At 36.1% G+C, this 25,812-nt stretch overlaps 1 protein-coding gene across 1 annotated transcript in view; it reads right to left on the reverse strand.

The window, feature by feature from the left end:
• Positions 1-25,812, reverse strand: part of GLCCI1 (glucocorticoid induced 1) — a 134,511-nt gene that overhangs the window by 17,125 nt on the left and 91,574 nt on the right. Inside the window, exons 4-5 of the mRNA XM_012450880.3 lie at positions 14,026-14,142; positions 9,596-9,748 (exon numbers count right to left, since the gene is read on the reverse strand). Coding sequence (XP_012306303.3) covers positions 9,596-9,748; positions 14,026-14,142 — 270 coding nt within the window. The remainder of the gene's footprint in view (positions 1-9,595; positions 9,749-14,025; positions 14,143-25,812) is intronic.

Raw genomic sequence — 25,812 nt, forward strand, 5'->3', positions numbered from 1 at the left:
GAATTAACTGAATTGCTAAAAAAAAATTCACTTTGACTTGCTTGTAAGAAAAAGTGAAATCTCATATTCACAGGTACACATTTTTCTGTTTGTTCCTTCCTATTTAATTTTTTTAAAGGCTATGAACAGAACCATCGTTTCTATTTCCTTTGCAAATTATCCAAAATTTCTAAGAGATTTATTCTATTACTACTCAATAGAGTTTATTAACATAACTCAGAAGAATTCTACTAATATTAGAATAATTCGGATATCAAATTCTACTAATTTGGTATCCAACTAGGACTACTCAAAATTTTCCTTAGTTTGAATACCTTATTCTTAGTAGCAAAAAGAAGAAATAGGAAGCCATAATCACAGAGCCATATATTTTGGTCTTGAGGGCACCTCAGAGCTCATTAGTCTATTGTTTTCTTTTCACAAATGAGGAACCTATAGTTCAGAGCTCCTAGTGACACAGCTAATTAAGTGGCTTCAGAGATGCTGCTGCAGTGGACTCTTTCTACTCTACTACTCTGATTCTACTGTAAAAATAGATCTTACTCCATATTCTTCATTTGTGTGCTAACAAAATAAGGTTAACAAGTAAAAGTCTCTATATTATTAAACACACATGATTGCAATGCTAAGGAAAAGAACCAATATACTTTTATTTATATTTTCACTATTGTGTCTACTGCTCTTACTCTGATCATTGTCATTTCAGAGATTTTAGAAACACTGTCAAGAGGGGAAAGGAAGGAAGGTAAAATCAGGTAAGATTCAAAATGTATTATTTTCTAGACCTAACAAGTGAAGGCTGACGCTATGCAAATGAAAACATCATTTAGAGTTCTGCCCCTGCTGTCCTTGAACTGGAGAAGAAACAAAGAGGCTGAAGGCTTTACTTGCACTGCCAGCATGACATAGTCACCATACAGACAGGAGCCCAGTCTCTTCCCTGTGAGCCCTCAGCACCCCACCCTTCACCCAGTGGGGCTCCCAGCACAGGCCACCAGCACAGCTGCCCCACCCCTGGCTGAACATCCCAGTAGCAGCGGATCTGTGTATCTGAAGTGGAGCTCCCAGAGGCAACTGAAAGCCCCTCTGCCACTGCAGTGGTACTACCCTTGCTACCCTTAGATTAGGAAAAGAGCAAAGACCCTGAGTGCTTTAACCATACCTCCAGCAACCTGCCACTGTCCTAAGAAGAGGTCAGTCTGTCTCCCCCGGGAACCACCCCCCGGCCCCTCTTGGGCCCACAACACAGCTGCCCTACCCCAAGCCAATCACACTGGCCACAGTTTTGCATTTCTCTGGGGTGGAGCCCCTAGAGACAAGTGACCCCCTGCCACAGCCACTGCCAAGGTCCCTTCTCCTGCTGCCTCCAAGCTGGGAGAGAATATAAAGCCTTAGCTCACCCCCAGAGCTACAGTGTGCAGCCTGGGAGTACCAAGCCAAGATCTGCAGCCAGCACTTGGGTGGGAGAAGAGCCCACACTTTCAGAGCACTGAGATGGAGCACAGCTGCAACGTGCAATGGTGAGGAAATACAGAGGAGCCACGTGGCTGAGCAAGAATTTACCTACTGGCCATTACGCTTAAGAGCCATCTACTGATCAGAGTGTAAACTTCAATACCAAAAATACTTTGCTAATAAGCCCTCCTGTGAAACAAAAGACAATAACTCAGCTACAAATAAAGACCCTGCACAATGCCTTGGCCTCTGAAAACATCCAGAAAAGTCAAGCAACTGTACAAATTAGACCATGGAGGGTACATCAGCCCACAAAGATGAGAAAGAACCAGTGCAAGAACTCTGTCAACTCAGAAAGCCCCAGTGTCTTCTTTCCTCCCAATGACCACATTAGTTCCCCAACAAAGGTTCTTAAGTAGGAATGGCTGAAATGACAGAAAGATAGAATTCAGAATATAGGAATGAAGATCAAGATTCAGGAGAAAGCCAAAACCCAATCCATGGAATCTAATGATTATGATAAAATAATACAGAAGCTGACTGAAAACCAACTGATCTGAGATTGAAAAAGACATTACAAAACTTTCATAATGCAATCCCAAGTATTAACAGCAAAATAGACCAACCTGAGGAAAGAATCGCAGAGCTTGAAGACTGGACTGGTGCTCTGAAATAAGTTGGACAAAAAAATTTTTTTTTCCTTTTTATTTGAGACAGAGTTTTGCTCTTGTTGCCCAGGCTGGAGTGCAATGGTGCGATCTTGGCTCACTGCAACCTCTGCCTCCTGGGTTCAAGAGATTCTCCTGCCTCAGCCTCCTGAGTGGCTAGGATTACAGGTACCTGCTACCATGTTAGTAGAGACACGGTTTCATCATGTTTGCCAGGCTGGTGTTGAACTACTGACCTCAGGTGATCCACCTGCCTTGGCCTCCCAAAGTGCTGGGATTACTGGCATGAGCCACCGTGCCTGGCTGAAATTTTTTAAAAAGAGTAAAAACAACGAACAAAGCCTCTGAGAAATACTGTACTATGTGAAGACACTAAATCCACGATGCACTGGCATCCCTAAAAGCAATGAGGAGAAAGCAAGCAACTTAGAAACCATATTTCAGGATACTGTCCAAGAAAACTTCTCCAACCTCAGTAAAGAGGCCAACATTCAAATTCAGGAAATGCAGAGAACTCCTGCAAAATACACAAGAAGACCATCCCCAAGACACAAAATCTTCAGATTCCCCAAGGTTGGAATGAAAGAAAAACAGAATAGGCAGGTCACCTACAAAGGGAACTCCATGAAGCCAAAGCAGACATTTCAGCAGAAACCCTGCAAGCCAAAAGAGATTGGGAGCCTATGTTCAGCATTATTAAAGAAAAAATTTCCAAGCAAGAAGTGCATATCCAGTCAAACTGAGCTACATAAGCAAAGGATAAATAAGATCCTTTTCTGACAAGTAAATGGTAAGGCAATTTATAACTACCAGATCTGCCTTACAAGAGGTCCTGAAAGGAGTGCTAAATCTGTAAAGGAAAGAACGTTATCAGCCACTACAAAAACACACTTAAGTACACAGAATAGTGACACTATAAAGCAACCACACAGTTAAGTCTACATAATAACTAGCTAACAACACAATTAAGGGTCAAATCCATACATATCAATAATAACCTTGAATGTAAATGGGTTGAATATCCCAATTAAAAGGCACAAACTGGCAAGCTGCATAAAGAAGCAAGACTAAATGGTAGGTGTCTTTGAGAGACCTAGCTCACATGCAAAGACACCCATAGGGTCAAAATAAAGGGATGGACAAAAATCTGCCAAGCAAATGGAAAACTGAAAAAAGCAAGGTTGCTATTCTAATTTTAAACAAAACATTTTATACCAACAAAGATCAAAAAAGGCAAAGAAGGGCAGTATATAATGATAAAGGGTTCAATTCAGCAGGAAGACCTAATTATCCTAAATACACATGCACCCAACACAGGAGCATCCAGATCCATAAAACAAGTTCTCAGAGACCTACAAAGAGACTTAGATGTCCACAAAACAATAATGGGAGACTTCAACACCCCACTGCCAGTATTAGATCACTGAGGCAGAAAATTAACAGAGATGTTCAGGACTTGAACTCAACACTTGACCAAATGAACTGAGCAGACATCTATAGAACTCTTCACCCCAAAACAATAGAGTATACATTCTTCTCATTAACACATGGCACATACTGTAAAAACCACCACACAAATGGACATAGAACAATCCTCTACAAATTAAAAAAAAAAAAAAAAAAACTGAAATCATGCCAACCACACTCTTGGACCACAGTACAATACAAATTGCAATCAATACTAAGAAATTTGCTGAGAACCATACAATTACATGGAAGTTAACTTGCTCCTGAATGGCATTTGGGTAAGAAATTATGGCAGAAATCAAGAAATTGTTTGAAACTATGAGAACAAAGATATAACATATACTAGATTCTATGGGACACAGCTAAAGCAGTGTTAAGAGGGAAATTTACAGCTCTAAAGGTCTACATTAAAAAATCAGATCTCAGATAACAGATAACAACTTAACATCATATCTAGAGAAACAAGAGCAAACCAACTCCAGAGCTGGCAGAAGACAAATAACAAAACTCAGAGCTGACCTGAAAGAAACTGAGATGCAAAAAAAAAAAAAAAAAAAAAAAAAAAAAAAAAAAATCCCTAAGTTAATTCTTTGAAAGAATAAGTGAGAGAGATAGACAGCCAACTAGACTAATAAAAGATCCAAATAATATCAGAAATGACAGAGGGGATAGTACCACTGACTCCACAGAAATATAAAAAAACCCTCAGACTACTACTATGAACACCTCTATGCATACAAGCTAGAAAACACAGAGGGAATATGTAAATTCCTGGAAACATACAACTTCCCAACACTGAACCAGGAAGAGAGAATCCCTGAACAGAACAATAATGAGTTTTGAAATTATCAGTAATAAAAAGCCTACCAACCAGAAAAGAGCCATGAACCACATAGATCCACAGCCAAACTCTACCAGATGGATAAATAAGAGCTAGTACGATTCCTACTGAAACTATTCAAAAAAATTGAGGGGGATTGACTTCTTAATTAATTCTGTAATGCCAACATCATCCTGATACCAAAACCTGGCAGAGACACGACAATGACAATAAAAACTTCAGGTGAACATCCTCGATAAAAATAGATGCAAAAATCCTCAACAAAATACTAGCAAGCCAAATCTAGCAGCAGATCAAAAAGCAAATCCACCATGATCAAGCAGACTTTATCCCTGGGATGCAATGTTGGTTCAACATATGCAAATCAATAAATGTGATTCATCACATAAACAGAACTATAAACAGAAACCACATAATTATCTCAATAGATGCAGAAAAGGCTTTCTGCATCCAACATCCCTTCATGTTAAAAACTTCCAACAAACTAGGCACTGAAGGAACATACTTCAAGACATTAAGAGCCATCTCAGAAAAACCCACAGCTAATGTCATATCGAATGGGCAAAAACTGGAAGCATTCCCTTGAAAACTGGAATGAAACAAGAATGCCCTCTTCTTGCCACTCCTGTTAAACATAGTACTTGAAGTCCTGACCAGAGCAATCAGGCAAGAGAAAGAAATAAAAGATATCCAAATAGGAAGAGTAAAGGCAAACTATCCCTGAATGCAGACGATATAATTCTATACCTAGAAAAATCCCATAGTATCTGCCCAAAGGCTCCTTGATCTGATAAACAACTTCAGCAGTTTTAAGAAACAAAACATATAAAAATCAATAGTATTCCTATATACTAACAATGTGAAAGCTGAGAGCCAAATAAAGAACACAATCCCATTCACAATAGCCATAAAAAGAATAAAATACCTAGGAATACAGCTATCTAGGGAAGGGAAAAATCTCTAGAATAAGAATTACAAAGCACTGCTCAATGAAATTAGAGATGACAGTATCAGATGGGAAAATATTCCATGCTTATGAACAGGAAGTATAAATATTGTTAAAATGGCCATACTGCCCAGGTGTGGTGACTCATGCCTGTAATCCCAGCACTTTGAGAGGCCAAGGTGGGTGTATCATGAGTCAGGAGATTGACCATCCCGGCCAACATAGTGAAACCCCGTCTCTACTAAAAAAATAAAAATAAAAAATAAAGCCAGGTGTGGTGGCACGTGGCTATAGTTCCAGCTACTCAGGAGCCTGAGGCAGGGTAATTTCTTGAACCAGGAGGCAGAGGTTGCAGTGAGCCGAGATCATGCCACTGCACTCCAGCCTGGTGACAGTGTGAAACTCTGTCTTAAAAAAAAAAAAAAAAGGCCATACTGCCCAAAGCAGTTTCCAGATTCAGTGCTCTTCCCATCAAAGTTCCAATGATACTCCTCACAGAAATAGAAAAATCTATTTTAAAATTCATATAGAACCAAAAAGGAGCTTGAATAGCCAAGGTAGTCCTAAGCAAGAACACCACAGCTGGAGGCATCATCTGGCCTGGATTCATATTATACTACAAGGATATAGTAACCAAAACATGGTACTGGTACAAAAGCAGACATACAGACCAACAGAACAGAAGAAAGAGCCCAGAAATAATACTGCAGACCTATAACCATCTGATCTTTGACAAAGTCGACAAAAATAAGCAATGGAGAAAGGACTCCCTATTCAATAAATGGTGCTGGGATAATTGGCTAGCCATATGCAAAAGATTGAAACTGAATCCCTTCCTTATACCATAAACAAAAATCAACTCAAGATGGATCAAAGACTTAAATATAAAACCTGAAACTATAAAAACACTGGAAGATAACCTAGGAATTACCATTGTGGACATAGGACCTGGCAAAGATTTCATAATAAAGAAGCCAAAGGCAACTGCAACAAAAACAAAAATTGAAAAATGGGACCTAATTAAAGAGCTTCTGTTCAACAAGAGGTTTCAACAACAGAGTAATCAACCTATGTAATGGGAGAGAATGTTTGCAAACTATGCATCTGACAAAGGTCTAATATCCAGAATCTAAAAAATGAAAACAACAAGCAAAAACCAAAGAATCTCATAAAAAAGTGGGCCAAATGGCCAGGCATGATGGCTCATACCTGTAATTATAATCCCAGAACTTTGGGAGACCAAGGCAAGAGAATTTTTTGAGCTCTGGAGTTGGGCAAATTAGCAAGAACTTGCCTGTACTAAAATTAAAAAAAAAAAAAAAATCAGCTGGCTATGGTGGCATGTGCCTGTAGTCCCAGCTACTCAGGAGGCTGAGGTGGGAGAATCACTTGGGCCTGAGAGATTGAGGCCACAGTAATCCATGACTGTGCCACTATACTCTAGCCTAGGCAATGGAGCGAGACCCTGTTTTAAAAAAAAAAAAAAAAAAAAAAAAAAAAGGCAAATCACATGGACAGACACTTTTCAAAAGTAGGATATACACATGGCCAACAAGCATATGAAAAAATGCTCCACATCACTAACCATTACAGAAATGCAAGTCAAAACCGCAATGAGGTACCATCTCATCAGTTAGAATGGCGATTATTAAAAAATCAAAAAACAGATGTTGGCAAGGTTGTGGAGAAAAGGGAATGCTTATACACTACTGGTGGGAATGTAAATTAGTTTAATCACTGTGGAAAGAAAGCACTGTGGTGATTTCTCAAAGAACTCAAAGCAGAATTACTTTTCAACTCAGCAATCCCATTATTGAGTATATACCCAAAGGAATATAAATTGTTCTACCATTAAGACACGTGCATGTGAATGTTCATCACAGCACTATTTACGATAACAAATACACGGAATCAACCTAAATGCCCATCAGTGGTAGACTGGATAAAGAAAATGTGGTACATACACACCATGGAATACCATGCAGCCATAAAAAGAATAAGATCATATCCTTTGCAGCAACATGGATGGTGCTAAAGGTCATTATCCTAAGCAAACTAACACAGGAACAGAAAACCAAATACTATACATATTCTCACTTATAAATGGGAACTAAACATTGAGTACCTATAGACACAAAGAAGGTAACAACAGATACTAGGTCCTATGTGAGGGTGGAGGGTGGGAGTAGAGTGAGGACTGAAAAACCACCTTATCAGGTAGTAGGATTATTACCTGAGTGGCGAAATAATCTGTATACCTAATTCTCGTGACATACAATTTACCTATAACAAACCTGCACATGTGCCCTTGAACCTAACAGTTAAAAACTTCATTTGTCTACAGAATGCTGCTAAACAAAAACTATACCAACTTCACAATCTAACAATGACTATTCTAAAGAGAGTTTTTAATTATTTATATATCAGTTCATTTTATGAACAAAAAAATGTTAACAAATTGTCCTGTTAACTACACTGGAATACTAACATAGTTAACAAGACAACTTTCCTTTTTTGGCTACTGGCCAATTCATGGTGATATTTTGATTCATTAAACTTTTTAGGTATACTTAATCATAAATCTAAAACTTCTAAAAATTATAAGTTTGTAGGTTATCCCAGAATAATTCTGATATGGCTATTGAAGTAAGGCTTATTTAAAAGGAGAAGTACTTTACCAAGTTTTTTATTTTAGCATAGTTTTCGTTTTTTGTTTTTAAGGAATCAGCAAATATGTGAATTTTCTCATCCTCCAAAAATGAGATCAAGTTTATGTCCTTACATTACTGTCCTTAAACAATGTATAAAGAAACAGTTTAATGGGCTGGGCCCAGTGGTTCACATGTGCAATTCCAGCACTTTGGGAGGCCTAGGTGGTCGGATCACTTGAGCTTAAAGGAGTTCGAGACCAGCCTGGCCAACGTGGTAAAACCCTGTCTCTACTAAAATTACAAAAATTAGATGGGCACGGTGGTGTGTGACTGTAATCTCAGCTACGCAGGAGGCTGAGGTAGGAGAATAGCTTGACCCTGGGAAGCAGAGGTTACAGTGAGCTGAGATTGTGCCACTGCACTCCAGTCTGGGCAACAGCACCAGACTCTGTCTCAAAAAAAGAAAAGAAAACAGTGCAATGGCAAACAGAGATGCCATATGTATGTCTAAAGAATTCCTTGATGGAATAATATACATAAAAATAAAAACTTAACATGAAATGTTAAAGGAAAGTAAAATAGTACAACCTTTTGGGAGGGTAATTCTGGCAATATTCATCAATATTTTAAATGTACAAATGCTATGACCTAGCAATTTCACTGCCAATTTTAAAACGGGGAGAAAGATCTAAATAAACATTTCTCCAATATACAAATGGCTACTAGCACATGAAAAGATGCTTAACATCTTCAGCCATTAGGAAATGCAAATTAATACTACAATGATATATCACTTCACATCCACTAAGATTGCTATAATAAAGAAAAAGACAGATAATTACAAGTGTTAGGATGCAAAGAAATTGGAACTCTTATACACTGGTAGGAATGTACAATGTTGCAGACACTTTGGAAAAGAGTTTGGCAGTCCCCTAAAAGGTGAAAATAAAGTACTATATTAGCAATTCCAACCCTAGGTATATACCCAAGAGAAATGCCAACAGTATGTTGACACAAAAACTTGTATACAAATGTTTATAGAAGCATTATTCACAATGGCCAAAAAGTAAAACAATCCAAATTTCCATTAATTTATAACTGACTAAGTAAAATCCATATAACTGAGCGTTATTTGGCCATAAAAAGGAAGTCACTGATAACAGTCTAAACATGGGTGATCCTTAAAAACACTAGGCTAAGTTGAAGCCAGTTACAAAAAGCCACATTGTACGATTCCATTGATACAAAATGTCTAGAACAACAACCAAAAAATCCATAAACAGATTAGTGGTTGCCTAGGGCCAAGAGTATTATAGGGAAATGAGGGACCACTGTGAAAGGATATAATGTTTCTTTCGGGGGTGATGAAAATGCTGTAAAATTAATTGTGATGATGGTTGTGTAACTCTGAATATGTTAAAAACCACTGAATTGTACACTAAATGAGTAAACTGGATGGTATGTGAATTATATCTTAATAAAGCTGTTACCAAAAAAGTACTTTTCAGACAGCTTGCTATAAAAAAAAAAAAAAAAAAAAGGATTCAAATATCCCAAGTAACCTTACCTTGGATACTTCTTCCTTCCCATTACTTTCCTTAATGAATACCTTTTCTAATTCAGGACTTATTCCTTCTACATTGCAGGGCACACGTGAAACAGATGATTTTGGCACTGATACATTTGACAGTGGCATAGGAACGGACCTTGATCCAGTAGCCTATGAGATAAGATAAAGGTGGTGTCAAATTATTTGTGGTCAAGGCAATCAAGACTAAAGAGTATGGTAAATACTAAAATTGAAACTCAATGAGCAGAGTTATTGCTGACCTTTCAAATACAATAAAAATTCAGGTGCACATACAGAAATTTAGGTTCTGAAGGAAGTAAAATGAAAATTATATAATCAGAATAATCCTTTCAAATCCCTTTATGTAAGTATAATGGTATAACTGTATAATGTATATACTTGTTCAGTAGAATGGCAGACAGAATCTTCTGCATTACATTGTTTTCCTTTTTCTGTTTCACGGAACAGCATACTTGAAATCATGTAACTTAAATATATCATGTAAGTCCACTCTATAGCTCTGTATTAATATGTTTAAAAGATGTTTGTTTTCTGTATAGTGACAATTACCTTCTAGTATTTTTCATTTCCATCTTGTCAACTATTTAAGAAAATCTCTTGGATTATTAAGTAATGGCAACAGTATTATACTAAGTTCAACTCTCTTAACAATTTTGACTGTTTTCAAAAGTCCTTGGCAGAAGTTCTCAAAAATTAACTACCACTAATAGCTGTTGTTAAGTAAAAATTTCAAGACAATCCTTTTGATGCTTAAGGATTTATACAACAGAAAAGAAGTAAGAAAAATAAAGATTAATAAGGTAAAAATTAAAACAACATATGACCTCTATCTTACACTGAATCAAGTTGATATACATGATCTGTGTTAAAGTGGATTGCTAATCACTGGTTAGCACACTAACAATATTTCTCATACAATGGTGTATTCTTGCCAGTTGTGAGTTGCTGCTCATCAATGTCTTTTGTCTCTTATTGATGCATGAGCTTTTTTCATAATGTGGTTTTAACTTTTTTATATGTTAGTATCACGTATTTTTTCAAATACTGTTGACCCTTGAACAACATGGGTTTGACCTGTGTGAGTCCACTTATATACGGATTTTCTCCTACCTCTGCTACCCCTAAGACAGCAAGACCAACCTCTCCTCTTTCTTCTCCTCGGCCTAACTCAAAGTGAAGAAAATGGGGAGGAAGACCTTTGTGATGATTTACTTCCACTTAATGAACACTGAATACATTTTCTCTTCTTTATGATTTAAATAATTACCATTTATTTTCTGTATCTTTATTGAAGAATACAGAATACATGAAACAAACAAAATATGTTAAGCACTATTTTATGTAATCAGTAAGGCTTCTGGGCAGTAGAAGGCTATTAGTAGGTAAGTTTTTGAGAAGCCAAAGTTATAAACAAATTTTCAACTGCATGAGGGTCAATGCTGAAACCCCCATTGTTGTTCAAGCGTTAACTGTATTTTATCAAATAGGAAATTAACTTTTATCAATATTTTTCTTTCAGCATTTTTACATTTTTTCATATTTAAATACTTAACCTATCATGATTTATTTTTGTGTATGGTGTAAAGTCTAAGTATTCTTTCCCCCACACAGTAATTCCACTGCTGTAACATTTCTTTATGGATTCTATATTTGATTTCCTGGAGCTACTATCTGATAATGCCTATACAGAGTGCCACTTAATTGCTATAATTATACATTACATTTCAGTATCTTGTAGGAAAAGTCTTTTCAAATTTTCTTTTCTATTAATGAGCACTGCTTTTTTCATTGACTTTCGAAGACAATTTTTCAAGTAATGAAAACAATTCCTTTTAAATTTGCACTGGAACTCAAAACAATTTGTACGTTAGTTTCAGGTAAATTGTTATTTGAAAGATACTGAATCTTCTCATCTATCAATGTGTTAAGACCTCCCATTTATGTGTCTTGTACTTCATGTTCTCAGAGATGTAAAGTTTGCGTATTTAAATGTGATTCTAGGCATTTTATATTTTTCATTATATTTTCAAGCATGTTATTACTAGTACAAGAGGAAACAATTTGTGTATGTTTTTACTTTAATCATCTAGCTTCAGTTTTCCCCTTTTAATTATGGAAAATTCCAATCATAAACATAATTCAACAGAGTAAAACAATAAACCCCTACCTGCACATAATCCAGCTTCAAAAATTATCAACATTTACCAATTTGTTTCATGTGAACACTCCTTTTTGGTTTTTGGAATATTTTAAAGTATATTCCAGACTTCATATTTCACCTACAAATATTTCAGTATGTATAGCAAAGGATAACCATTTTTAAGAAGAACCACATAGCAAAAATTCAATGTAAATTTGAACGATTGTATAAGTCTTCTTTGTTAAGTCAATGGGTCAGCTGATCTAGTGTAAGTACATTGGACTCCTAGAGAAAAACTGCTTGAAATAAACAATAAGAATATCCTACTTCTATCAGATTAAGAAAAAAAAAAGGCATGTATGAATTTTCACTTCAAATGTTCAGGCTTGCCAGTTGGTTTTACAGCTCTAATGAGGTATAACAGGCATACAAAAAAATTTTCCCTTTTTAAGTATGCAGGTTGTTGAGCTCTGTTACACAGATACAGTCCTACAATTATCAGTACAGTCACATTCAGAACCTTCTATCCAAAAACTTTCCCTAGGGCTTCTCTGTGGTCAGTCCCCCATCCCTATAAAAACTTTGTTTTGATAATGTTTCCTTTTTGAGAATCTAAAATAACAAATCATAGTATGTAGACTTTTGCTCCTGATTTGTTTCACTTAGCATGTTTTTAAGATTTAACCATGTTGTTCCACGTATCAGCAGTTCCGTTCATTTTACTGCCTAACAGTATTACACTGCATGGACAGATGAAGTGCTTATTCACTCACAACTTGACAGATGTTTGTCTATTTCCATTTTTTTTTAGTATTATGAATAATGTCTCAGAAGATTCATGTACAAGTCTTTATGTAGACATATGCTTTTATTTCTCATGGACCAATACCAAAGGGTGAAAATTCTAGTTTAATGGTCAGCATATGTTTAACTTCTTAAGAAAATGACAAAATGTTTGCCAAAGTAAAAAGTACAAAGTCTGTACCTTTTTGTGTTCCCACCAGCAATGTGTGGCTGTTTCGATTGTTCCACATCCTTATCAACAGTTAGTATTATCAGTAACTTTCATTTTCGCTATCCTATCATTAGTTTTAGTAGTCTTGTTAATTCACTTTGATTTTCTAAATATATAATATCATATGCAAGTAGTGATGATTCTTTTTCTTACTGCCCTGTTCTAGAACCTCTGAACCACTAGCAAATAATATCAATAATTATACACATCCTTGACTTGATTTTTTAACAATTATGCTACTAATATTTTATTGTTAGGGTCTCACTGTATTTGCAGTTAGTCACATTAGGAAATATCCTATTTTTAGTTTAGTAAGAGTTTTTTTTTAAAATCACAAGATACTGAGTTTTTATGAAGTGTAATTCAGCATCTAGAAAATCAAATGTTTTTTCTACTTCGGTTTTCTGATGCAATGAACTAAACTAATACATTTCTCAATGTTGAATCATCCTTATCTTTGTGAAACTAATCCTAATTGAGTTTGTTTTGATACACTGTTTGGGTTTCTTCTGTTACACTACTATTTTGTTCCATAGGATATTTAGTATTTATTTCTAGGGGAAAATAAAAACGTTAATCCTCAAATTCATCATATGTAAAACAGGGACAAGATACATAGAGATAAAGAGAAAGAACTGTCAGGAAGATTAAATGAAATAATGCCCATAGTTGCTCAATAAGTGAATGAAGTAAAGATTTTAGTCTAGGTCAGTATCATCCTTGAGACCACTATCCTCTGTTATATGTGTTATTAAGACAAGGCTAAACATATGCTTTTTAATCTTTTTTTTTTTTTTTTTTTTTTTTTTTTGAGATGTATTCTAGTTCTGTCACCCAGGCTGGAGTGCAGTGGCATGATCTTGGCTCTCTGCAACCTCCATCTCCCAAATTCAAGTAAGTCTCCTGCCTCAGCCTCCCAAGTAGTTGGGATTACAGGCACCCACCACCAGTCTGGCTAATTTATTTTTTGTATTTTTAGTAGAGGCAGGTTTTCACCATGTTGGCCAGGCTGGTTTTGAACCTCCTGACCTCAAGTACTCTGCCTGCCTTGGCCTCCCAAAGTGCTGGGATTACAGGTGTGAGCCACCTCGTCCAGCTGCTTTTTAATAATCTTTTTATAATCATTTAACAAAGAAGTAATTTAGTAGAGCTAAAGATTCATGGTATTTATTTAATGCTAAAATGATTAATTCTCTTCCTTAATGAACTAAAAGTTATTATTCAAATCTAGACAAGAAGAAGTTAGCCTACCTGAGTGTGACTGATTGTTATATGGTTGCCATGAAGAGGTGACTGGCGATCTTTCTCCTTACTGTGACGAATACTTTGTTTACTGCGTTGTAGCTGCTGCCTCAGTTTGGCGATCTGCTTTGGGGAGAGGGAAAGGGGAGAGGGAAAGGGAACAAAGCAAGAAGAGAAAAGTGAATACCAAATTTATATATATATTTCTTCAGTTTGGGGGTATTGATAAAAAAATTTTCAAGTTTCAAAGAAGAGATAATATTTCACCACAATGATTTGCTCTTCCAAGTTTTTAAAATTAAGATTATTAAAAATGAGAAATAAATATATGCTACAATTGCTTCACTTTTACAAATTTGAATAGTGTTACTGGTAAATAGCATGCTAACTACATTTCCCCAGACTATTTCAGATTTTACCTTTGTAACACCAGAAATATCTTCCTTTTCGAAAACCTTTTATAAGATGAAAAATAATATTTCAAATGCCAACTGATTAAAGTTAAACCTGATCTCTAAACATAGGGACCACATTAGTTTCTTAGTTCCTGTCTTACATAAACAAAATGGATCTGGATTTATCAGTTACTAAACACTAAAATTGTAAATCCCATGGTGTTGTGGAGAATCAAAGCTATTAGGTATTAGTAACTTATTAATATTTAATATATTACTATATATTACTCTTTAATCATTAAACCTTTAAAACCAAATATAATTTAGGGCATATTCTCCTAAACGGAAGGATCACACTTCCCTGGTTTCACAGATAAGTCATTACTATAATATGACCTGGAATTCATTAAACTACTTAACATGTTTTAGGTGATGTAAAAAAATTCCTGAGCATTCATCACCACCGGTCATTAGAGAAATGCAAATCAAAACCACAATGAGATACCATTTCACGCCAGTTAGAATGGCGATCTTTAAAAAACCAGGAGACAACAGATGCTGGAGAGGATGCAGAGAAATAGGAATGCTTTTACACTGTTGGTGAGAGTGTAAATTAGTTCAACCATTGTGGAAGACAGTGTGGTGATTCCTCAAGGATCTAGACCTAGGGATACCATTTGACCCAGCAATCCCATTACTGGGCACATACCCAAAGAATATAAATCATCTATTATAAAGACACATGTACATGTATGTTTATTGCAGCACTGTTCACAATAGCAAAGACTTGGAGCCAACCCAAATGTCCATCAATGATAGACTGGCTAAAGAACATGTGGTATATACACACCATGGAATACTATGTAGCCATAAAAAAGGATGAGTTCATGTCCTTTGCAGGGACATGGATGAAGCTGGAAACCATCATTCTCAGTAAACACACACAAGAACAGAAAACCAAACACTGCATGTTCTCACTCGTAAGTGGGTATTGAACAATGAGAACACATGGACACAGGGATGGGAACATCACACACTGGGGCCTGTTGGGGGGTGGGGGGCTAAGGGAAGGACAGCATTAGGATAAATACCTAATGTAGACGAGGGGTCAATGGATGCAGCAAACCACCATGGTACGTGCATACCTATGTAACGAACCTGTACATTCTGCACATGCACCCCAGAACTTAAAGTATAATAAAAAAAAATAATTTAAAAAAACCCAAGCATTTATAAGGAAACCATTAATAATTTGGGGGAAGTTATTTAATATTGGTATTATTTTCTTTGTAGAAAAGATGATGTTAATCAATAATTATTCCCTGAATCTACAATGAGCCCAGAGAGATATAATGTATTATAAAATTATCTAAAATATTTACCTTGAATAACCATGGCAATATAAAGCACAATAGAAAATTACTATTAAATCCTATAAATGCTCAAGGGTAAAAGTACGTAAGTCGCTGAGAAAACTAATATTTGCCTGTGGTTAATACAAGAGAAAATAATATAGAAGAAAATAAAGCACCCAAACAAGGAAGAATTTATATCATTTCTTTTATACTTAGATCTTTAGATCCCTTTAGGTTTTTTTAAAGCTCTATGTAGCTTATGGATCTCTCATAAAATGTGCTTGCAAAAAAAACATGTACAAATAAGATTATGTTAATATTTGTGTTCCCTCCTCTCTGTTGAACTGACATAATTTTCTTGCAGACAGCATTAGTTTTTATAAGAAAATGAATCAAAATTTATAGTAATCAATATAAAATCAAGACAGGTAACTCTCTATGATAAAAAATAAACAGGGCAGTGGCTCACACCTGTAATCCCAGCACTTTGGGAGGCTGAGGCGGGTGGATCAGGAGTCCAAGACCAGCCTGGCCAACATGACAAAACCCCGTCTCTACTAAAAAAACACAAAAATTAGCCAGGTGTAGTGGTATATGCCTGCAGTCCTGGCTACTTGGGAGGCTGAAACACAAGAATGGCTTGAACCTGGGAGGCCAAGTTTGCAGTGAGCTGAGATACCATCACTGCACTCCAACCTGGGGAACACAGTGAAACTCTGTCTCAAAAAAATAACAAAAAAACAAAAAATGAAAAATGAAATAAAAAAATGAAAATGAAAAAAAAAAACAAGAAAAAGGAAATAAGTGATCCTGGGTCACAAGGAATAAATAATAACTGTACAGAGAGTAATTATCATAGTCACAAAGAAAAGATTAAAGCATTTATGAAATTAAATGAAGAAAAAACAGAAATTGGCCTCACTTAACACCTGAGAACCAGAAACACATTTTTTGAAAGCTTGGTAACATCATCTCTGTTTATTTGCCATTTTTCTCCTATTTATTTCCCCCACTACTGTTAACATCTAAAAGAAAATTAAAATACATATCATTCTCAGCAAACTGACACAAGAACAGAAAATCAAACACCGCATGTTCTCACTCATAGGTGGGTGTTGAACAATGAGAACACGTGGACATGGGGAAAGCATCACATACTGGGGTCTGCTGGGGGGAGGCTAGGGGAGGGACAGGGGGAGGGAGTGGTGGGGGAGGGTGGGGAGGGATAACATGGGGAGAAATGCCAGGTATAGGTGATGGGGGGCTAGAGGCAGCAAACCACCTTGCCATGTATGTACCTATGCAACAATCCTGCATGATCTGCACATGTACCCCAGAACCTAAAGCACAATAAAATAAATAAATAAATAAAAATAAAAATACAAAACTAAAACCAAAACCCTTACCCTCAAAAGACTGGTTGAGCACTTTTGCCTCAAGGACTGAAGAAGACAGAAATCTTTCTCAGAATGAATTATATTCCACCATAGGGCAGGGAAATGGGAAATCTTAAAAGGACTAAGTGATGGCAGTGAGAGAGGAAGCAGGATTTGGGGGCTTTGGAAAGAAAAAAAAAAAAAAAAGAAGAGATAGCCTAGAACCAGGAAAAATGTTAGAGGTTATCACTAGCAAGAGACCTGGTATTCTCAGTTAGTCCTTCTTATCCACAAGTACCACTGCACCACAATTTAAGCACAGCCATCAGAGGTAGATGGAAACTGCAGTAATTATTTACAATGTTAGGACAATATAGGAAGTATGCCACTGATACCCTAAGACAGACAGGTAAACAATATTTACTATAGAAAGGCCACTCATTACACACAGTGGTTAAGGTCTCTCTCTATCCCACTACTATAGGTTGGGTTATAACCAAGATTCCACAGAACAGTGTTTCAGGGGGAAAAACATATCCTGTGTGTGAGACATCTAACTGATAACCAGACTTCTAAGTCATAACCAACTCAAAACTAAGAAATTAATTTTGGAAGTTAGCTCCCCCCAACTTAAGAACAACCTTTTTAAAGGAGAAAATCCAATGTATAAACTATAATAATTGGTATTCAATAGTTAGAAACTGATTACTTAAAGATAACCTGCCCTAGGGTGCCATCTTTGGTTTGCAGTTTGAGTATTGAGCAAATATTAAGGCACCAGACTGAGCTCTACTCAGCAAGCTGTAGCCGTAACAGAATATGCAGGCTACCTGAAAGAAGCCTTTTCCTTCACTAAAAGACACTAACCTTTAAAAAAAAAAATCTTATGCTAATGGGGCTGCAGATACTTAAAAGGGGGCGTTTTTATCTAATTCACACAAAGGTGACGTATAAGAGTAGTACCTGTCCAGAACATGGTGACTAAAGCTAAAATCCTATTTAACAGAAACCAAAAGTAACAGCTATGATTTTTTTCATCTTTGAAAAAGAAATTACCATTAGAATAAAAAGGGAGGCCATACACTGGGGAAAATATATTTACAACACATATATCCAAAGAAGAATTCACATCCACAATATGTAAAGAACACCTACAAAGCAATAAGAAAAAGACTAAGAGTAAACCAAGACTTTAACAGGTACTTAGCCAAAGAGAATATCCAAATGGTCAATATGCATTTAAAAAAAACGTGTTCAACATCATTCTAATGAGGGAAATATAAATTAACACCCATCATAATGTCTAAACTTAAAAGACAACAAAATCAAATGATGACAAAGACATGAAACAATTGGAACTCTACTTCCATTGCTAGAGGTGAAGGGTGTTCTTTTATTTTAACATAGTAGGCTTGAACAGAGAAGATTTTCTGGGGAAGTGCTTATATTCTCAATACTAGGTCACTGAAGGTAATAGCTGAAGAGCAGAAAGCAGTGACCTGACTCAAATGAGGCAAAAATTCTTAGTTCAGTTACCTGGAAGGAGAAATGAATGACATGCTCAAGGCTGTAATTAGGTTCTAAGGTTCTCAGTAGGAAACAGCGCAAACAGAAGAGGGAATCATGCTGATTATTCAAGAGGGAATGAGCTACCGGAAAATAGAAGACCTCTGCAAATATACAACTATGATGTCTATTTCTGTTAATAATGTTTCTAACAATTAACAGACATTAGAACACACCCTCTTTGTGTAAAGAGATATTCCTATAATAGAAATCTATCCATTGCCAAATGCAGGTAATACAATTTTAAACAAATTATAATTCAGCATGCTGAAAATGCTCTGATGATGCACATTCTGCCTAATAACATATTCTTTCCAGTAATTATTAAGAGTAATTATAGGCCAGTTTGTCTGATGACAGTGCCAATTAACAATAGAAAAGCATCATTAAAATTTGCCTATCTAATTATTTATTACTAACATTGTAGAAGGCACTCTGCTACTTGCTTTTATGTGAATTATCTCATTTATTTTTCAACAAAAGCACGTGAGATAGGTATTATTTCAGAGGTGAAGAAATACACAGGTAGAAATGTTAAAAAAAAAAAAAAAGCTTGCTAAAACAAGTGTTTACACTCACTAAGTGGAATTCCAGAGTCTGCTCTCTTAATCACCATTCTACACTGACTGAAGAACGAAGTTAATCACACACAATTTTCTTACAAAAATTACAGACAAATGGGAATGTAAAAGGTGACAAAAGCTGAACTGGGATAATTCCTTCCCCAAAACAATCACTAAAGATACTAACTCAAGAAATTTTTCTGAAAATATAGTTTGGAAAATCATGAATCTCAAGCTGTTATTCTCTTCTCTATAAAACAGGAAATATATGACAAACTTTAAGGCTTATAAAGATCACGTGTCTCAAAAGAAAGGTCTATAGCCTAGTTAAAAGCAAATTTTATATATTATATCCCTCAATAAAAATCTCAAACTTCCAAAAATAAAAATTTTAAACTTCTTTTGACTTTCTATAAAAATGAATAATCGGTGTTGTTTTCCTATTTTTCTTTAAAGTGCCAGTATGCAAACCCTGATGAACAAATTGTTCTTCAACACATGCACACAAACATGCACAAAGAAAACACATATGTGCATGCACAATACATATACACAAGGGAAGGGTCATCTGTAAACACATCAACCCCTATACATCCACAGACAGACATGCTTGCCTACATGCAGACTTCACATCAACACACTGATCCAGGAACAAACAGAGATTACACATACCACACTCCCCAACCCCCAGATTCACCTCTAAAGATACAGCTAGCTTTGGGAGAATTTTTATACATGTAAGTTTTAATATAGAAATGTACTTACAACTATTAATAAACCATATTTGTCAACAGAGACATTTTAACAATACAAGACTAAAATTTAAAGACACTGTTCACAAACCCATCTGATGCCTCAAATTTATTATATCATATTGCAGATGAGAAAAACTCAAAAGCAAAGTACCATCCCAATGTAAAACAGCTAATAAATGGTAAATTCAGTTCTATGGCCTTCATTTGTAACCTCTATCACCTAGCAATTCCTTTTTTAATGCTGGAGATATTACAAGCTGTGAAGCTGAAATAATAATGAACAAAAATTTAATGAAACAATTAAATGACTGTATACTAACTTACTGGTAAGTTTCTATATTTTTTGATAAACAATTTGTGTGACCTTCAAAATTGTTCCTATTGGGCCTGATTGTTAAAAGATAGTGAAAGGATTAAAAACATATTTACAATTCAATTTAACTTAGAGACTTTACTGGATAAATAATATATGTATTTTTTAAAGGTTTATCACATAATTCCTTTGATTTGACTAAAAATATTCAGATTATCTTGTACGTCCAGAGAAACCATTATTGCAATTGTTTTTCCCTAGTATTATTGACAATATGTATTTTAAAATGCCAAGAATGAACACAATGTTAAGGCAGAATGTACCCTCTCAGTAAAACTATAATTTTATTAAAGTATAAGGAAAGTTTTACTTTAAAAAGGAGACCCTATCAATAATATTAATCACTTTTAATTGGAAGCAAGAAATATCCCTAATCATTTATTTTACTCCTTCAGATGGTTCCATCTAAAAAAATATATCCTACTAATGAGAAGGCTTACTGGTGAAACAAAGAAGCAACATGTGATTTTTTTTCTTTCTATTGAGCACCTTAATAATAGTAAATCTATCTTTTTCAATTTTTGTTTATAAAAATTAGAATATTAAAAAAAAAGAAAGAAAAGAAAACAATGTAACAGTTTCATTTATGTTCCCTCTGGGACAAAGGATCAATCTGCTTACTGCTTATTATAAAAGCGGTAGATTATATAAGCTCAGTGTTCCTCTTCTATAATATGATCTACTATATATACAGGATCCATCTGAGTCTTCCTCATTCCCCTATGGGACTTGGGGTACAGGAGAACTGACATAAATTCGATGTTCTTGATACTTGCTGTGCTGTGAATAATAAAGTCACCTGTCTCTAACTCAGGAGTCTTATGCCTTCTGCCAGCAACCATGAAAGAGTAACAGGTTAATGTATGAGGTCTAAGTAGGATAAAGCAAATCTAATGCCCAAGACAGTATACTTACTCCTTCACCTCAAATGAAGAGAGGAGTTTTAATGGAACAACCTGGAAAGACTGATGTATGTTCCCCCTAACTAAGGGGACTGGTATTTGACTCACACTCCTCATACTGGAAAGGGTGCGGTAGGATGATACAGATTTATTGCTGCATTAGAATAAGTCTAAACTCCCTGAATTAACCAGGCGCCCCCCCACCAATAAAAATGGGTGAGAGTTTCTCAGGAGTCATTTGGGAAATCTGAGTGTGAGAGCCATCATGAAGGGTTGTCTTAGATCCTTCTTAAGAGGGCCAGCAAGAAGGGGAAATAGAGCTCAGTTGCTGAGAAGCTGAAGGTTATATCTAGAATTCTAGAGACTAAGAAGAGAGTAAGAGATACACTTACCCAGAAAGAAATGCAGATAAGAGATGTGCAGAAAAACAGATCTCCAAAGACCCATGAAAAATATAAGAGAAAGTCAACTTTAAAAATCTGTTAAGCCCAGAAAAAGTTTGCCTCTTATGACAGTAGCAGTCAAGTAGAACATTTCTATTCCATTTCCTTTCCCTTCATTTTTCCAAGCTCCAACTCCACAGAGGCTGGAAATAGAGACTGTGGAGTTTGGGGGGAAAAATGAGCAAGAAAGAGAAAGAAGCCCCTGGGATTCCTTCACCCATGATAAGTCACCCAGCAGTAGTACACTCTGGGAGAAGGGAAGTAGCTATACACATAAAAAGAGATGTAGGCTTTGATTATCATAAGAGACAAGAAAGCATTTACTCAAAGAGAACACAGGAGTTTAGGAGTGATCAGATTCTAGTTTTCTATCATGGGCAGAACTTCTGTCACTGAATAAGGATAGTGGGAGCTAATTAATAAACTCCTTTTGTGATTAACACTTAAAAGTCTTAGTTGTGTTTTCTAATATGTAAGTAAGTTCTGTAAGAAGTAGACGATCTCTAAAGTTTCTTTTGAAATTTTAGATGCTTTACATAATACTGAGTATACAATCTTACTCATTTGAGGTTAATGCAGATGTTGACACTACATAAACCAATGCAGTATCATCAAAGGCTGAAAATGAATGCTGAAAAGTTATCTTAAGCATATAGTTTTCTTCATTTTTACCTCAACTAAATGTGTGCAAATTAACTGTTGTAAAAGTGATAAGTATTCATTAAATCCTTATTTCTTTAGTAGACATCTTAAACCCTACTTATGCTTTATGTATTAATTTAAAATTATTGTGTTATTTCAGCAGGGAAACACAAATCTAACCAATGGAAAAGTATATGTATATCATTGTTTAGAAATTAAACGAGGGTATAATCTAATAAAGGTTGGATTAGCAAATCCCCAGTAAATACAATGCACTGAAGGAAAATCAATCTTTTCATAAAGGGAAATGATGTTTCACTTGGATTCACTTCCTTAACATGGGCACAACTGCACTGTATACGAGCATTAACTATGATTTCTAATAAATGCATTGATAATCTGGTTGTCATTTCTTTGTAAGTAACATGCTTTCCCCTAATTGCTAGAATGTGTGTGTACGTGTGTATTCTTGATCTACAGTTCTTTTACACTGTATCTAGAGTTTTTTTTCCCCTCCCTGTTTCTCCTCGTTGAAACTGGTAGCTTTTTCAATCTGAAGACACATCTTTCTCCAAATCTAACAAAATTTCAACCTTGAAATTTCTCTTCCCTGACACTATTCTTACATTCTGGAACTCCTAGCTCAGTTATCTTTGTCAACAACAACAAAAAAGTCAAACTCTGTATTTGAAGGTATTTATTCTGAGCCAAATATGAGTGCCCATGGCCTATGGCACAGCCCTGAGGAAATTCTAAGAACATGTGCCCAAGGTGGTTGGGACACAGCTTGGTTTTGTACATTTTAGGGAGACATGAGACATCAATCAAATACATTTAAGATATACATTGTTTCAGTCCTGAAAGGCAGTACAACTCGAGGCAAGGGCTTCTGGGTTATAGGTAGATTTAAAAATTTTCCAATTGGCAATTGGCTGAGTTATTATCAATAGAAACAAATGTCTGGATTCCGATAAGAAGTTGTGGAAACCAAAGTTTTATCATGCGGAACCCGGTAGCAGGCTTCAGAGAGAATAGACTGTAAGTAAGTATTTCTTATCAAACTTAAGGTCTGTGTTGATGTTAAACGCTGGTCAGCTTTTCCCAAATTCCAAAAGGGAGGAGGGCATAAAGAGGCATGTCTGCTGGGCATGGTGGCTCACGCCTGTAATCCCAGCACTTTGGGAGGCTGAGGCGGGCAGATCACGAGGTCAAGAGATCAAGACCATCCTGGCCAACATGGTGAAACCCCGTCTCTAATAAAAAATACAAAAATTAGCTGGGTGTGGTGGTGTGCACCTGTGGTCCCAGCTACTAGGGAGGCTGAAGCAGGAGAACTGCTTGAACCCAGGAGGTGGAGATTGCAGTGAGCTGAGATTGCACCACTGTACGCCAGCCTGGCGCCTGGCGACAGAGCAAGATTCTGTCTCAAAAAAAAAAAAAAAAAGGCATGTCCAACCCCTGCTTCCCATAATGGCCTAAACCAATCTTTCAGGTTCACTTTCAGTTCCTGGCCAAGAGGATGGAGTCCACTCAGATGGTTGAGGGAGGGCTCTGAATTTTATTTTTGGTTTACATCTTCCGTAACTCTTTCATGTTTTAAACCTCTTTATCTTTTTGTTCTATGTTCTAGATGAATTAACTCATCTTAGTTTTCAATTCTCAGTTGATATTTCTGATTCACGAATTCTCTCTTCTGTTATGGCAACTTGACTTTAATCCATCCAAGAGTTTAATTGTATCCAATTTTGTTACAAGATTTACAAGTGGCTGTTTTTCATTCCACCTGTTCTTATTTATTTCTATTCTCATAGTGAGTTATGACTTCAGCTGAAATTCTTATACATATGTAAGATTTTTTTTCGAATTGTGTTCTTATTCTCATTTCCTCAGATGTAAATGATCCTACTTAATATGTCTGATATCTCTTATGGCAACAGATTTCCTTATGTTGTCTAAGATATTTGTTTGCAAGTTCATCTTACGTGGACGTTTTATCCTTTGTGAACTCCTGCCTGCTGTGTGGTTGCATGGTTACTCACACTAGCCCTCTAGAGTTATACAGCTCCAGAGCAGGTCTAACATTTGGAACTTTGGTCCCTCATAAGTAGAGCTGTAATCCAGGTGCCACATCTACATATATTATAGGGTTACATTCCGATTTTTGCATAACTGCCTCATTGGGCCACAGGAAAATACCAACAGTGTAAAGTGGAATTGTTTCAGGTATAGCATTTCACGTATAGTTGCACTGCCTAGAAATATGGTCCCCGTTCCCTACTTTTATATAGAGAGCCCAGTTCCAATCTCCTACCATTTGCAAAATACTTTTGGTTCTCTTTCCCATGAAGATTACCTAGGTTTTTATATAACAGATCCCTTCATTATAATGTTGATTGAAAACAATTGATTCCAGATGGGACCTCCTGCATCCCAAATATGTTGCTGTGTCTAAATGGTCCCAGTCTAAGTGAGTGTGGGTGCATCTGTGAGTGTGCCTTATGATGGAATGGCATCCTATCCAGGGTTGGTTCTCATCCCGTGCATTAACCTTCCAGCATAGGCTGTGGCCACTCATGACCCTGCACTGGAACAGCTGGGTAAGTAATTATAATATCTTATTTTTATTACTATTTCTTAAATTTATATCCAGCTCACAGTTATTTCAATGTTTAATGTTAGAAGATTTTTGGTCTTTTCTGGAAGTCTGGCAATATTTTTATGACCAGAAATATGCCATAAGGACTTAACTCTTGTTTTTGTCCATTAGCCTATGGTAAAATTGGTTTTATCGTAGGCTAATGGACAGAAACAAGAGTTAAGTCCTTAAAAATTATATATCATTTCCTTTAAAGTCACAGTTTCCTAGAAGCTACTGACAACATTAAGTGAGGACTTAACTGTAAGCATCAACATCCACTCATCACTAAGACTTTCTTTTCTATTTCTACAGTCTGCTGAGATTTTTCTTGTCTTAAATGTAGATAAAATGTATTTACTTATTATTAAATTTTCTTCACAATGCATTCTTATAGGCTTGGAGTAAAGTAGAGGCATACTATATACAAGTGCTTTCACTGACATTTTAATCAGAAATCCTAAAGCAAACTATCTGAGAAGGAGAGTATACATGTGAATTATGAAGAATAGATGTGGCTGGGCATGGTGGCTCACACCTGTAATTTTAGCACTATGGGAGGTAGAGACAGGATGATCGCTTGAGCCCAGGAGATCGAGACCAGCCTGGGGAACATGCAGAAACCCTGTCTCTACAAAAAATACAAAAATTAGTCAGGAGTGGTGTCACACGCCTGTAGTCCCAGATAGGAGGCTGAGAAGTGAAAGGATCACTTGAACCCAGATGGTCAATGCTGCAGTGAGCCAAGGTCAAGCCACTGCACTCCAGCCTGGGTGACAGGGCAACACCCT

The sequence above is a fragment of the Aotus nancymaae genome, unplaced genomic scaffold (genome assembly GCF_030222135.1).
Source record: "Aotus nancymaae isolate 86718 unplaced genomic scaffold, 86718_ANA_hifiasm-v0.15.2.pri h1tg000025l, whole genome shotgun sequence".
Classification (NCBI taxonomy): Eukaryota; Metazoa; Chordata; class Mammalia; order Primates; family Aotidae; genus Aotus; species Aotus nancymaae.